Here is a 13,214-nt window from a genome sequence, read left to right as displayed (position 1 = left end):
GCTCGCTCTTATAGCCCTACCTACCTTTCTCTAGAACGCGCCATTGTGTTCGTCTATGGTGGAACCCTGTATATTCCTCGACGCTATGGATTTTCCGAAAGCGTTTCGCTGCTTCGCGACCATACCGAGCCTCGCCCTTCTTTCCTCTGCGCACGTCAACGCGTCTAAGAAAAGAGAAAAAGAGAGAAAATGAAAAAACGCGTAAACCAAGACGCCTCTTTGAATCCGAGTTTTGTTTTCTCGCCGACGCGACGTCGCGATCGGAGAGATCGAGAACGCAACGAGCGTACGATCGATCGTAAATCATCGTCGACACTTGCATTCTGCGTTGACGCGTTCACGCTGACGTCAGTATTGCGAGCCAAACCGAGCGAGTGCAGAAGCGCGATTCGATCGAACCTACGAACGGAAGCCAATCGCGTGAGTCATACGCGAACGAATTCGCGGGATGCTAAACAATGGCTGCGAATCGTCACGGGAGAGAGTCAACGATGCGATCGATGCTTTATCGTTCTTGCGATCTGTCTCCGAATGTAAAAAGGGAAAAAAAGAACGAAACCAAACCAAAAAAATAAAGCAAGAAATAGTATACGTGCGTAGGACAATTTTTCTTTTTATCTTAAAAATCGAAGAAAAGGTATCGCATTGAATTCCTTTGATTTCTATTAAATTCCGCTCGTTAACAAAAACCATTGGAGATACGGTCTCGCGCGGAAAGTCTCTATGAATAACTAAACGAAATTCCCTCGACTTTTCCGTATGGAATTCATCGACGATAACCACGACGAAGTAGGAGGAAATAATAAAGCGATATCCGGAATGGAGGAAAAATTACCGGTATATTAGCGCGTGCCTGCGGGGTTTCGTGGAACGACGAAGAGAGCCGAGAAAAGAGGGACGGGGCAGAGAGAGAGAGAGAGAGAGAAAAAGAGAGAAAAAGAACGATAACCGATATACGTAGCCATGGGTTGGTGGTACGGGCTAACTCGTGGTCCCTGTTGGACAATAACGCCCTTCTTCGTAACATAGTGGCACAATAACGTAGGTTCTTTGTACAAGTACAGGGCAAATAGATCACATTGCCGACTAATAAGCCCGTCGATGCGATCCTGCTCCCTTTTTGTCTCTCTCGCTAGGACCCGTCGCCCTTCGTGCTCCCTTTCTCTCTCTCTGTCGTTTCTCTTTCCCTTCCTCTTCTCGCGACGGGCGGCAGTTCCCACTTTTTCCCGTTTTCTTCCGAAATTCCTACCGACTATCAATTGTGTTAGACATAGCCGGGGCAGGGGGGGTCTACCATTGTAATGGTAATGCGCGAGGCAATCGATCCGCCTCATTATGTCACCAAACCCTCCGAAAAAGGTCTCTCTTGCTGGATAGTAGCGGAACACGGATACGCGTCCATCGGTTTCATGGGAAACTCGCGAGGATAGTTTATACGAGAAATTTATACGAGAATACGCGTATGCGCGGACTCGAGGAGTCGAACACGTAGGACACGAGAGCGCGCTCGATTTGAGATAAGATCTCGGGAGGCCTTAGTAAACCGTCTACACGGTTACGAACTAGAATCTAAGCGGCTTGTCAGCCTATATTAAACTACGAAGCACCGTAATACTTGGAGGCTCCGACCGTCTCGATTACCCGTCTAATTATCTGGCCGAAGTACGATAGGGCAACCCCATCTTCTCTCGAGAGATGGAATTGCCATTCCCTTGGTCCTACGAGTCAGCGATGCCAACTACCCCTCTCTCTCTCTCTCTCTCTCTTCGTCGAGGTCATTGTTACGTCGTTACTACCCTTTAGTACGGTCCTCGAACCAATTTCGGTCTTGGCCGAACGACGACGATTTCCTTCTCGTAGCTGTGACATCGGACCGAAAACAGATTTGCCCGTTCGATCAATGACCCGACCGCGATTCGACCTCCATGGGAAACTCGAACAAATTTTCTTTTCTTATCGAAGATAAACTTTCGATTTTCCCGCATTCGTTCCGGTTTACTTTTCTTCTAGGATTCCATCTAGCTAGAACGACGCGAGAATAGACGAATTTAGGCGTCTGTATTGCAGTAGATGGTAGAGCTAAGCTAGGCAGCCTGCAATCAATACTGTTTCGGCATTACGGTGGAAACACTCTCTCCGAAACAGCCTACGTTTCGCCTCGGATTCGTGCACCAGAGGGAGAGGCGAGGGAGAGGGGAAGAGAGAGAGAGAGAGAGGAGAAGAGGTAGAGGGTAGAGGGAGCGAGAGAGGACGACAGCCGGGAGGGTCCGACCACGTTTCGTGGTCCGCATACTGATACGTCCAGTCGTATATACGGCGAGAGAGAGAGAGAGAGAGAGAGAGAACGCTCTGGCAAAGCCCAAAACAGAGCTCTCGCCGTCTTTGGTAAACCCTCGCTTGGAAAATACTGGCAACCCTGTAGCCTCCGCGATTCGAGCGCACGAAACTCAGGAAATTCGAAGAAGCGAGCGAAACGAAAGAAAGCAGATTCTTTGGATCTCTCTATGAAAATGAATTCGATCGGATCGATCCGATGGCCTCGTTAGAACGGAATCTAACGCGAAATTTGACCGGATTGGTTAAACGTATTCTTTCGGTGATTACCTTTTTCGAAAGGACCTTTTTCGGGAGAACTACGGAACCAAGGGGTGGGAGAGAGGACGAGGAAGAAGAGAAATGGGTGTCGGTTCGTATAAACGCGCGCAGGTAGCCCGAAGCTATGGGGTCGAAAGAGGTGGAGGAGGGTCAGAGGGAACAGCGTGGTTCGTACAGCCGGTAAGTGGGTACCCACTTCTGAATTGGCTCCCCTCGTTCCACTCGTTGGATCATCGTCGTTCGCCGAAAATTCGATCATTATGATTGCTTATGATGTAAATGATGCCCCGCGGCAGCAATTGTTTCCAGCAGAACGAACCCATAGGGCTGCGGGTCTCGACACCGTCGCGATCAGAGTGCCAAGGAGTACCATATATGCCATAGGCTAGGTGGCTACCTAATAGAGTTACGTCCACTGCATCGAAGCAGGTGAAAAGAGAAAGAGAGAGAGAGAGAGAGAGAAAAGAAATAAAAAAGAAAGAGAGTAGGGGCGGCTTAGGTTCGCGCGCTTTTCTATTCTCGGCTGAGGGAACGCTCGATTAAATCGCAACGAAAAAAAAAAGAAAAAAAAAAATAGAAAGATATAATATCTGCTAGAACCGATCGAATTCCAACCTATTTCTCGTTTTCCATCGCGAGAAAAAAGTAAAAAATGGTGCTTCGCGACCCCGCTTCAAAGCCGATCACGCGCAGCCTATCGAACGTACCTACGTACACGGTACATACGCTTGCCAGATATCCGTCGACTTTTTCTCAGACATTGCCGTTTTTCTTCCGACCTCGGCGTGTGCCTATCCGCCTGAAAAAAAAAAAAAAAAAAAGAAAAGTGGACCCTTGCCAAGACCTGCTCGGATATGCTTCGCGTTGCTTCTACCTTCCGACCACCTCGAACACGTTTTCTCTCTCTCTCTCTCTCGCTCTCTTTCTCTTTCTTTCTCTTTTCTCTTTATCTTCTTTTTCGCGAAGAGAAAAGAGAGAGAGAGAGAGAGAGAGGGAGAAGTAGTTGCCTCTGGAGAAAAAGAACGAGAGAGAGAGAGAAAGATCGGGGGATCGAATTCTACGGACTAATTTGCCCGGGGCTTCTTTACGACCGTAATTTTAAATTCCTACGAAAAAAAGGTAACTATATTTTGGCGTTCTCTTTAAATAGAACAACAGAGAGAGGGAGAGAGAGAGAGAGATCGAACGCTTACTCTTGTACGCACTCTCGAAGATGACGAGACTCACGCATGTATTGGAGAGAGATCTACTGGCTCGGCACCTATTATAGTAATTTCACGGTACGATGTCTATTCCCGCGCTTCGGAGGAGCAGGACTAATTTCATTAGGGATAAAGATCATCATTATTTCGCGACCGTCCCGAAAATTACCGACGTGCCTCTCTCTCTCTCTCTCTCCCTGTAGCCTTCTCTCTCTTTCTCTCTCTTCTTTTCACGATTCGATTTTTAAAAGACGCAACCCTCCTGCGCACTCTCATCCACACCCCGAGGCTCTCCTCGAAAGCGTCACTTTTATTGCTCGTTTGCCAAACGGACAACGAGCCGCTTTAATAACGGTGCGTGTATATCCAACTATCTTCTTCAGCTCCCTTCGATTTGAAAGAAAAAAGATTTGTTTGTTCTTTTTCTTTTTTCTTCGTAAGAAAAGAGAAATAAAAAGAAAGAGATCCTGTTCGCGATAATAAATGTTATGGGACAATCGATTCGATTTGTTAATAGCTTCGAATCTGATTGCGAAAGGAAGATACGATCGAGGATAAAAATGATGAAACGTTGGTAGGTAAAAGGGGAAAGGGGCCGGCAGGAACGAGAAGCCCACATCCGGTTGGCTCGGCTCGTCTCGCGGCGCATACATCGTACGATCACGATAAATCGACAGTCGATCGGGCGTCACGTAACTCACGTACACGAGAGAGCGAGCTTGGCAGCCAGCTTTTTCTTCGGCTGGCAGTCCGGTGTCCGGCGCTGACTGATCGTAGGAATCCTCGAAGAACGCATGCTGTTGGCGCGACGATCTCCTCTGGACAACGACATTCTATGTGATTTTTCTCTCTCCTCTCGTCCCTACTCTTCCTCCCTCTCACCCCCTCTCTCTCTCTCTCTCTCTCTCTCTCTCCTTTCCCCGTCTTACCTCGGTCAAATCGTACGTTTCTTCGTCGACGAAAGAACGGCATAGATTACGAACGTATTTTAGATTACAGCGCGAACTATCCCGTCGTTTTAGTTTTCTTTCGTTTCGTAGAGAGATACTTAATAATTACTTACTCATTTACTTTTAACGAGAGTTAACGGTCGATGATCTATGATTATCGTTATTACATCTTACGTATCGTTCGGCGTAGCTACGCATGTTATGTACATGGTACCACGTGGTCGAACGAGATCACTGCACTACGACTAATTGTTGCCTCTAATTGACAAAGTTCTCAGGCTTGGACTCTCGACGCATTCTCTGCGATTCCTCTTTCCCTCTCTCTCTCTCTCTCTCTCTCGATCGCGCGGTACGAGACCAACGAGAAATAGTTTCTCTCGTTTTCTCCTTTTTATTCTACGTACCGCGCTCGGAAAAGAAGCGTGGAGCCACGGCTTCGTTATCGGGATTTTACCGGTCAGTACGAAGAGCTTGTCTCCTAACCTCCTTCTCATTCCCTTCCCCTTTCCCTTCCCCCGCGACGACGACGACGACGACGACGAGCACGAGAAACGGATCGAGAAAGGTCCTCTCTCTCGTAAACTCTCTCGCGCAAAATCCCGTTGGATTTATCGACGTACCGCGATTAACTCTTCTTCGTCGACTTATCGCATACAAAGAAAGAAAAAAGAAAGAGAAAAGAAAGAGAAAAGAAAGAAAGAGAAAGAAATAAAAAGAAACTTTCACGCGATCGTAAGTAAACGACGCGATCAAGGAAGTCGCGCGTTTTTTTCGTTCGTTTAATAATAAGACGTAAGAATGTAAATTAACAATAGGTGAGCGAGTCGCTAGGACGTAACCATACTGTTTTGATCGTTGACCCTGATTTTGTTTTCTTTGGTAAGGAGATAAGGCACGCTCGATCTCCGTTGTGTACTTTTTTTTTCCTTTTCAAAGTCGTACGCGACGTTCTATAGAAATAGGAGAGTCATTCGAGGACGAGCCGTCGATCCGCGAGAACCGAAGAACGCGTAACACTCCATCTCGTAATTATTTCGTTTTCAGCTTCTCTCGCCCGCATTAGCGTATAAGAGTTAGTTCGTAAGAATTAGTATGTAAGAATTAGTATATAAGTATTAGTACATAAGAATTAGTATATAAGAATTATTTCGATCAAGACCACCGACGCCCGGAAAACTCCAAAGGAGAGAAAGAAGAGCGAAGGGAGGGAAGAGAGAGAGGAGGGAAAAGGAGAGAGCGAGAGAAAAAGAGAGAGGTTAAGTAATTAAAGCGACCCAACAATATCGTCGATTCGTTCGCAGCCTCGCGTGATATCCTCGCGTGACTCGTTACGCGATAGTTATTTGTTCGCGAAGCCCTTTTTTCCTCTTTCTCTCTCTCCCTCTCCAAACGAAATCAACGATCAGTATTCGTATTTCGCGTTATCGCACCTACGGCGCTGTATAATTAACGTGCTCGTACGTTAAAGTATCTGGACGCTTTTGTAGTTTGGCGTCGTACTAACGACGCGATGAAATCTTATAATCGCGACTGGAGTGAAATCGGAAATTTCCAGATATCGCGATCACGCGATATACGAGACGACATCGAACGTCGTAATGTTTCAATATCTAAGAGAACGAGAGAATTCCTTCGAGCCGTCGTACGGACGTCGAAGTAACGTCGACGACGATTACAAAGGAGAGTTTATTCGATCGTAAAACGAAAAGAAAATAATCGTTTCACGAAGGATTCCTCGTAGAGGAAAGAAGTTAAATAGCCGTGTTCTGGCTTAAACTCGCACGCATTGCGGCCGACAGCTGTCAAATAAATGTTAAAGAAATCGCTAGCCGAGCGAAATTTCGAGTGGGACGTGAGCTAGGAAGAGGAGGGTGTGCGTGTCTACCCCCATGAAGAATACCCTTAGCCCGCCCGGGGCAAAAGTCTCCGCGCGATTTTTCCACAGTTCGAAAGCCGGGGCGAAGTGCGGTCGATAAGTCATCGTCGAATTTACAGCGTTACTACGACGACAAAGCGCGACGCGTCCTTTCTTCCTCCTTTATTTTGTTTTCCTTTTTTTCTTTTATTTCCATAGTCACCGACGTCGGCGACAGAAAGAAAAGAAATTACGCTTTAAGCGCACACGCCTTTGGATATTATTCGTTAAGGAGAAAAAAAAAAGAGAAGGAAAACCAAAACAAAACAAAACAAAACGAAACGGAACGAAACGAAAAAGAAAAATAAACCGCGCGAGCTTCGTTACGTCGGTGTTCTTTTACTCGGCCAAAGGAAGCGCTCGCCTTTTTTACAGTTTAACGAAGTAACGAGGAACGAGGAGAGTCCCTCGACGACGCGAGGACGACGTCCCACTCTCGCCGCTTCGTTTCTCGGCTGTATGGACGGCATAGCGAAGGAAGGGTGGCGACGCTGGCGCCGAGGGGTACATTTTCGAGGGTGGTTTCGCGCGTCAATGCTTTATTAAGAAGCACTTGTTTAAAGGCAGCCCCTTCCTCTCCAAAAGCCGACAGCCAATTCGACCGCGACGTGTCTGTGTCATTCGGACGTATAAATGGATGGAACGAAGCGAAGATCGGGACAGTGAGCTGCGGCTGCCGCGAGGGTGGATGGGAGGTAAATGAAAGAGAGAGGGAGGGAAATAGCTCGTGGCTATGGTTTCGGGGTGAGTCGAAAGCACCGCACGACGCTCCGTCGTGTCCTCGTAATTGAAGTTATTGCAATATTGTGTCCTGTCAAGCTCCGACTCTTCTCCCTCTTACAATCTTTTTCTATCGTTTTTCTCAACTCTTCTTTTATCTCCCTCGTTCTGGTATCGAGTTTACCGGATCGTGTAACTCGGCACATCGCTTTAATCCGTTGTCACGAAACAGATACGGCTACCGCAGTGCCGAGACGAATACATTTGCGTACGCGTGCGCGAAAGAGAGAGAGAAAGTCGGTCTCTTTTGGCAGAGCATCAGGCAAATCTATTATCAAAAGTATCCGACATAGATCACAAAGAAATGGTGTGCGATACGAAAGAGAGAGAGAGAAAGTACCGCTTAGCCTTTCTTCCGTGTACCCGCAAGATGTCCCTTTAAATCGTCGTTTGGCAATAGCGTCGGTAGCTCGCCTTAAATCGTATACTTGGCACAGCAACTAATTGGTCGTATCTCGCGTTGGTCGACGTGCTTTATCGCGCCATCCGTAACGAGTCGGAAAGGACTCTCGCGTTTCTTTACCTCTACGAACCTTACGAACCTTGTCTCGCTCTAACTCTAGCTCTAGTTCTTGCTCTAGCTCTTGACATCGTTTCTATGCATCTTTCGGAATTTTTCTTTTCCACCTTCGACACGTGGAAAAAGCACGTGAACACGCGCGCGCATTCGACGCAGAGAATCGACCACCTGTCGATGAGAGGAACGATAATCCGATAAATAAGAAAAATTCGTAAACTCTTGGGAAAAGAAAATGAACGATTCGAAAGGCCATTGGACTCTTTATCTCTCTCTCTCTCTCTCTTTCGCTCTCTCGTTGCTTCGTTCACAACGCGTAAACGAAAAATACTTTGCCGATCGCGAGTCGTTCGAAGAGAAAGAAGAGAGAGAGAGAGAGAGAAAGAGAATGAGAGAGAAAAAGGGACGTACCAGCGAATACGAGTTTCCTCTCGCTCGCGCCGGACACGAAATTCAATTCGTACCGTGAATAACGACTAACAAACCGCAGTTATATCGTAAAAAGCAATGCAGCGGCGGGATGTGAATTAATTCTGGCTTGCGCCGTGCTTCCACCTCCACCTTTCATCTCTTTCTCTCTCTCTCTTTGTAGTTCTCTCTGTTCTTTCAACGAATACACACAGAACGAATCTTTCTCCGCGTTCGACTTTTCTCTTTCTCTCTCTTTCTCTCTCTCTCTCTCTCTCTCGAATGGAACGTTCCAAAATTCAATAAAGGCCAACGAGTACAAGGTCTCCCTCGCCTCCATAGCTTTTCGTATGGGGTGCGTTGTCTACTACTGCGAGTTAGGAGTGCCGTAGTCGTCCCGAAGAGAGCGCAAAAGAGAGGGGACGGAGAAAGAGAAAGAGGCTCGGTGCATACATTAGCGGGAACAGTGTGGAGATATTGTCTGAACAAAGGGATCGGCTAGTACCTATCGAAAAGGCGATTAAGCGAGGATAAAGTTATCCCCCGCGTGCCACCGAGGAAGATCGTGAATTATCTACGTTGGAGATTGGCACTCAAAAAAAAAGAAAGGAGGAAAGAAAGATCTTTTATTTCGAGGAAGGTAGCATCGTCATTTGTCTGATCGATCGATGGTTCTCTATCCTGCAGATTTTATTTAAGAAAAAAAATTATAGCATGATACTCGCGATAAGAGAGAGAGAGAGAGAAAAAAAGAAATTTCGTCGAAGAACTCGCGTTAAAGGAAGAAGAAGAGCGAACGCACGTACCCACGTGGTCCAGATCCCGAGGGCACAGCATCCTCTTTCGTCTCCTCTTCGTTATCTTTCTTTTCGCTCTTGAACCTCCAGCATCAGCACTACTACCACCACCACCACCACCACCACCACCAACGTCAGCAGCAGCAGCAGTAGCACCACCACCTCCACCACCACCACCACCACCGGCAACTGCCACCCCTGCCTTCGAGCCGATGCTCCCTCCTCTCGAAAGCATCGCTACGAAAGAGGAGGAGGGGTTTCGTTCGACCACGTGATCCACGTGACCGGAAACACAGGAAACACGGAAGCGTGTGGGTACACTCACGCGCCGTTTCACGCACTCTTCCGTTCTCCCGGTTTTTCTTTGGGTATCTTGCTCGAATGAAGAATTCGACGGGATTTTCGTCGCTCTGATCTAATTCTTAGGAGCCTTTGACGACGGGCTTTTTGTCTTTTCGCGAGAAAGTAGCGCGTGTTCCCCCTCCTCTCTCTCCCTCTCTCTCTCTCTCTCTCTATCTGTCTCTTTTTTTCAGTCGTTCTCTCTCTCGTTGAAGAAAACGGGGAAGGCACGAGCGCGGCAAGCGACTACCATTGAAGCAGTTGCACACGGAGAGCGGCGACCGCGTTGCGGGACTTTGGTATACTGGGAGTATGGTAAGTAGGTACACCCCTGCTACCACCGCCCCCTCCCCGGCCCTCCTCCTCTCCCACGGCGAAGCTCCTCGTATTTCTCCTCTCTTCCCCTCCAAAGTATCGCGACGCAACGCGAAGCACCGCCGCCACCACCACCGTACCACCGGCGTGCCTCCACCCCCGACCTCTCTTCTCGCCGTTGCTCTTCCCCTCCTCCATCTCTCGCCGCCGCCTCCGACTCGCTACGCTCGTGGCTAGCCAGGAGCGTATTAATCGTGGGAGATCGAGCCAAGCATCGCATCGAGCCGGTTAGGAGAAACGAAACGTTTCGAGAATGTATTAACGTCGATACGAATTAAGATTTACGATCGGGTCGAGTCATAAACGGAATGAATCGACGATGGGGAAAAGGAAAGACGTCGTAGATGCGTCCGTTTCTACGTCGAAAGATCCACGTTTTCGAGATAGAAGTCCGGCACTGACTCGCCGAGCACCAGCAAACGCATAAAAGACAACGTTTGCATGCTAACATATCTATTATAATGTTGACGTTTGTTCCTCTTCGTCCTTCTTTCTCCTCTCTCTCTCTCTCTCTCTCTCTCTCGGTTCCTTCGGTGCATTCCGTCTCGCTTCGGCGCGCGCATAAATTACTGCTTTCAAATGCAAAAGTATGAATGAGATAAAGTTTCCCCGGTGATCGCCGTCCTCTTTTTCCATCAGATTCTCTTTCACACACGCGCGCATTCTCTCTCTCTCTCTCTCTCTCTCTCTCTCTCTCTCTCTCTCACTCTCCCTTTTTCTCGCAATTTTGACGGTAACGCTTACTCTCGGTATTTCGTTCTAGTCCCGCAGAGGAATAGGATTACGTGGGTAGAGATGCAAGGGTGAAGACGATGTTTGGCGAAAGGGTGGCGGAGAGTGGGAACGAGAGAAACACGGCGATAAGGGACGACGAAACGTTCCGAGTCCCGATGAACGACTCGAGCTTGCTCGAGGAACCGGTAGGACGAGGAAACCTAGAGAGAGAGAGAGAGAGAGAGAGGAGCGAAGGGAGGAGGATCGTTTATTAGCAATTGTAATGCAAGATCGCGGAATGCATGGGATCCTCGCGATGCCTCGATACGGTACGCGTGTTCCTCCTAACACGATTCCCGATTCTACGAGCATCTCGAAGCTCTTCTCGAGGTTTGCGCCGTTAGTTTTCACTTTCGTCCGCGAAAAACTTTACTCGTCCATTCGTTAGTCGAGACGGTCCGACTTACGCGTCCCTTCATTTTCGTACCTTGGCTCTCTCCCGATCGCGTCAAACGTTGGCGAGGAGCAAAGTTTACGACGTGCTTCGAGATATATCGCGATCTCGCGTCGTTCCATTTAATGGCGATCCTCTCCTTGTACGGCACGTGGGAACTTATTTGCCGAACGCGTATCCTTTACCGGCTCGTGCCCGACGCAACCCAGACTCGGGGCAACGTTTGCTCGTGAGCGAGGAAAGATTATGAGCGGCCTGGCTTCCACTTTGAATAGTCGTGGTGCGCCTTGTAAATTGAGATCGAGCGAGCTCTGGACGCCCAGGTAATAAAGCAAACCTGTATAGTTCATCTGTTTCTCCAAAGTATCGTTAAGATCTTGTAAGGTAGTAGTAATAAAACTTCATTGTTTGTAATAATGGTGAGAATAACGTTGGTGTAACGATGGCATCGCTTTAATAGTCGTCGTTACCTCTTACCTTCGCTTCGGTTATTGCAAATATCTGTAAACAGACGACTCCTTCGCACTCTATTTTTCCCTTCCTTTTTCAATAGAGCGTTAACATTTATTTTCATTACGTATCGTAAAAAGTCGTCGCAGTAAACGGAGTTTCTCGCAAACGCGAGCGTAATACGTATGCAACTCGTGTCTCGTAATCCGCGTCTTCCCTTCCGCTCGCGTTCGTTTATATAACAATAATACCGAAGCCAAATAGGTTCCGCTAATGTCGTCACGTTAGATAGTTACAGTCATCCGGTTCCATAATAAAAGGGTTGACGCATGCGAGTACTCCCTTCGAACATAAAGACCACCCTTTGTGGAAACTCGTGCTCGAAAGCACGAACGCTGGTCGGACACCGTTCGTCGAACGATTAAAAAACCAAATCCCTCTCCTTCTTGCTTCACCTTCGTGAATTTCGAGAACGTCTCGAGGAAAAAGAGATTTACGATGGAATTGCTTCGAATCGTTTATGTTAATCGTTGAGTGACGTCACTGGCAGCCTCCCTTCGTTCAACAGTAGCAATATCAACCCCAAGTCGTCGTCGTTGTCGTCGTCGTCGTCAACCAAGGCGATAGCCCTCCCCGTTCCTGGTCGCTCCTCCGCACCCTTTTGTCGACGTTAACTCAAAGCGAATGGACCTTATACACCGTTCGGTGCAGGGATGAATTTTAACATCGGGGTGACTTATCCCGACCGTTATCTATTTCGACGGCACGTAACGGTGCAGGCACGACGGTGATACGCTCGCGGTCTGTCGTTGGGGTTCTTTCGCGGAGGAGGGAGCCTCGATAGTAATTGCGTTTTAACTACGCTTCTTAAACCTTGGACGTTTTCTTCGAAGCGAAAAGAAAAAAGAAAAAAGGGAGAGAGAGAGAGAGAGAGAGAGAGAGAGAGAAAGAGCAAAGAAAAGAACGATCGAAAATAACAGGTATTTCTGTACGAGAGCGTCGTTCGTTAGGAGAGCCACCGGATCCGGGAGTCCGCTCTCCTGCGAGTATAGAAAACGTAGGCAGAACGTATGCAATATGGCATTCAATTTGCGGAAGATTCGCTGTCTGGCAACGCAAACAACCGCTATTGGGTTTCATTTAATGAACCGAGCCGGAGCCTTCCGTAGCATTTTTGCGCTGTGGGCTCGGCTTAAATTGGATCTTCCTCCTTCCCTTTCGCCTCTGCCTGTCCCCACCCTCTCCTCTTCTTCTCGATCTCTTCTATTTGCTTCCTGGGACTTATGCTTCGATGATTCCCTAGCAAACGTCGAGTCTGCGTCGATCGAGCCGATCGGTTACTCGATTCTTCGATATCCCCTTTTCGATAAATAGATAACGGATCTCTCACGGTGGTTCGGCAATATTTTAACGCGAACGCACGCGGCCGAGGAAAATGGCTCGTTAAAAATATGAAGGCTTAAAGACGAATCCTCTTAAAAAGTGCTCGAGGGCAGGGTCGAGAAGGGGGAGAAGCAAGTGGGCGGGTGGGGGTAAGTGGGGGAAGTAAAACGGGACACCGGTATCGGCGCCGTATCGTTCCATGGCGCAAGTGTCCGGTAAGCTAAGCGGATCCACGATAATCCGGATTACGTATTTGCCCGGTTCTCTGCCTCCTGCCATCTCGATCTCGTGCCAGTCGGAGCCAAAGACGTATTTGCCTCCTGGCAACGTACCGT

General features: G+C 48.1%; 1 protein-coding gene across 7 annotated transcripts in view; it reads right to left on the bottom strand.

Moving 5' to 3' along the window:
- LOC127072379 (30S ribosomal protein S18-like) overlaps nt 1-9,937 on the bottom strand; it is an 82,836-nt gene extending 72,899 nt beyond the window's left edge. For 3 of the 7 annotated variants that reach the window (XR_007785357.1, XR_007785359.1, XR_007785354.1), the window contains exons 1-2: nt 9,174-9,937; nt 25-164 (exon numbers count right to left, since the gene is read on the bottom strand). Coding sequence is in view for 2 of the 7 variants with exons in the window: in XM_051012793.1 (XP_050868750.1) it covers nt 9,174-9,399 (226 nt within the window). In the remaining 5 variants the exon portion in view is untranslated. Of the gene's footprint in view, nt 1-24; nt 165-3,302; nt 3,395-9,173 lie in introns of all 7 variants that reach the window. The other 4 variants (XR_007785358.1, XM_051012793.1, XM_051012794.1 and 1 more) reach the window with 2 other exon arrangements.
- Between the last annotated feature and the right edge of the window lie 3,277 nt (nt 9,938-13,214).

Source organism: Vespula vulgaris, chromosome 25 (genome assembly GCF_905475345.1).
Source record: "Vespula vulgaris chromosome 25, iyVesVulg1.1, whole genome shotgun sequence".
Taxonomy (NCBI): Eukaryota; Metazoa; Arthropoda; class Insecta; order Hymenoptera; family Vespidae; genus Vespula; species Vespula vulgaris.
Note: the sequence above shows the minus strand (reverse complement) of the source record. Positions and strands in the feature narration are given on the sequence as shown.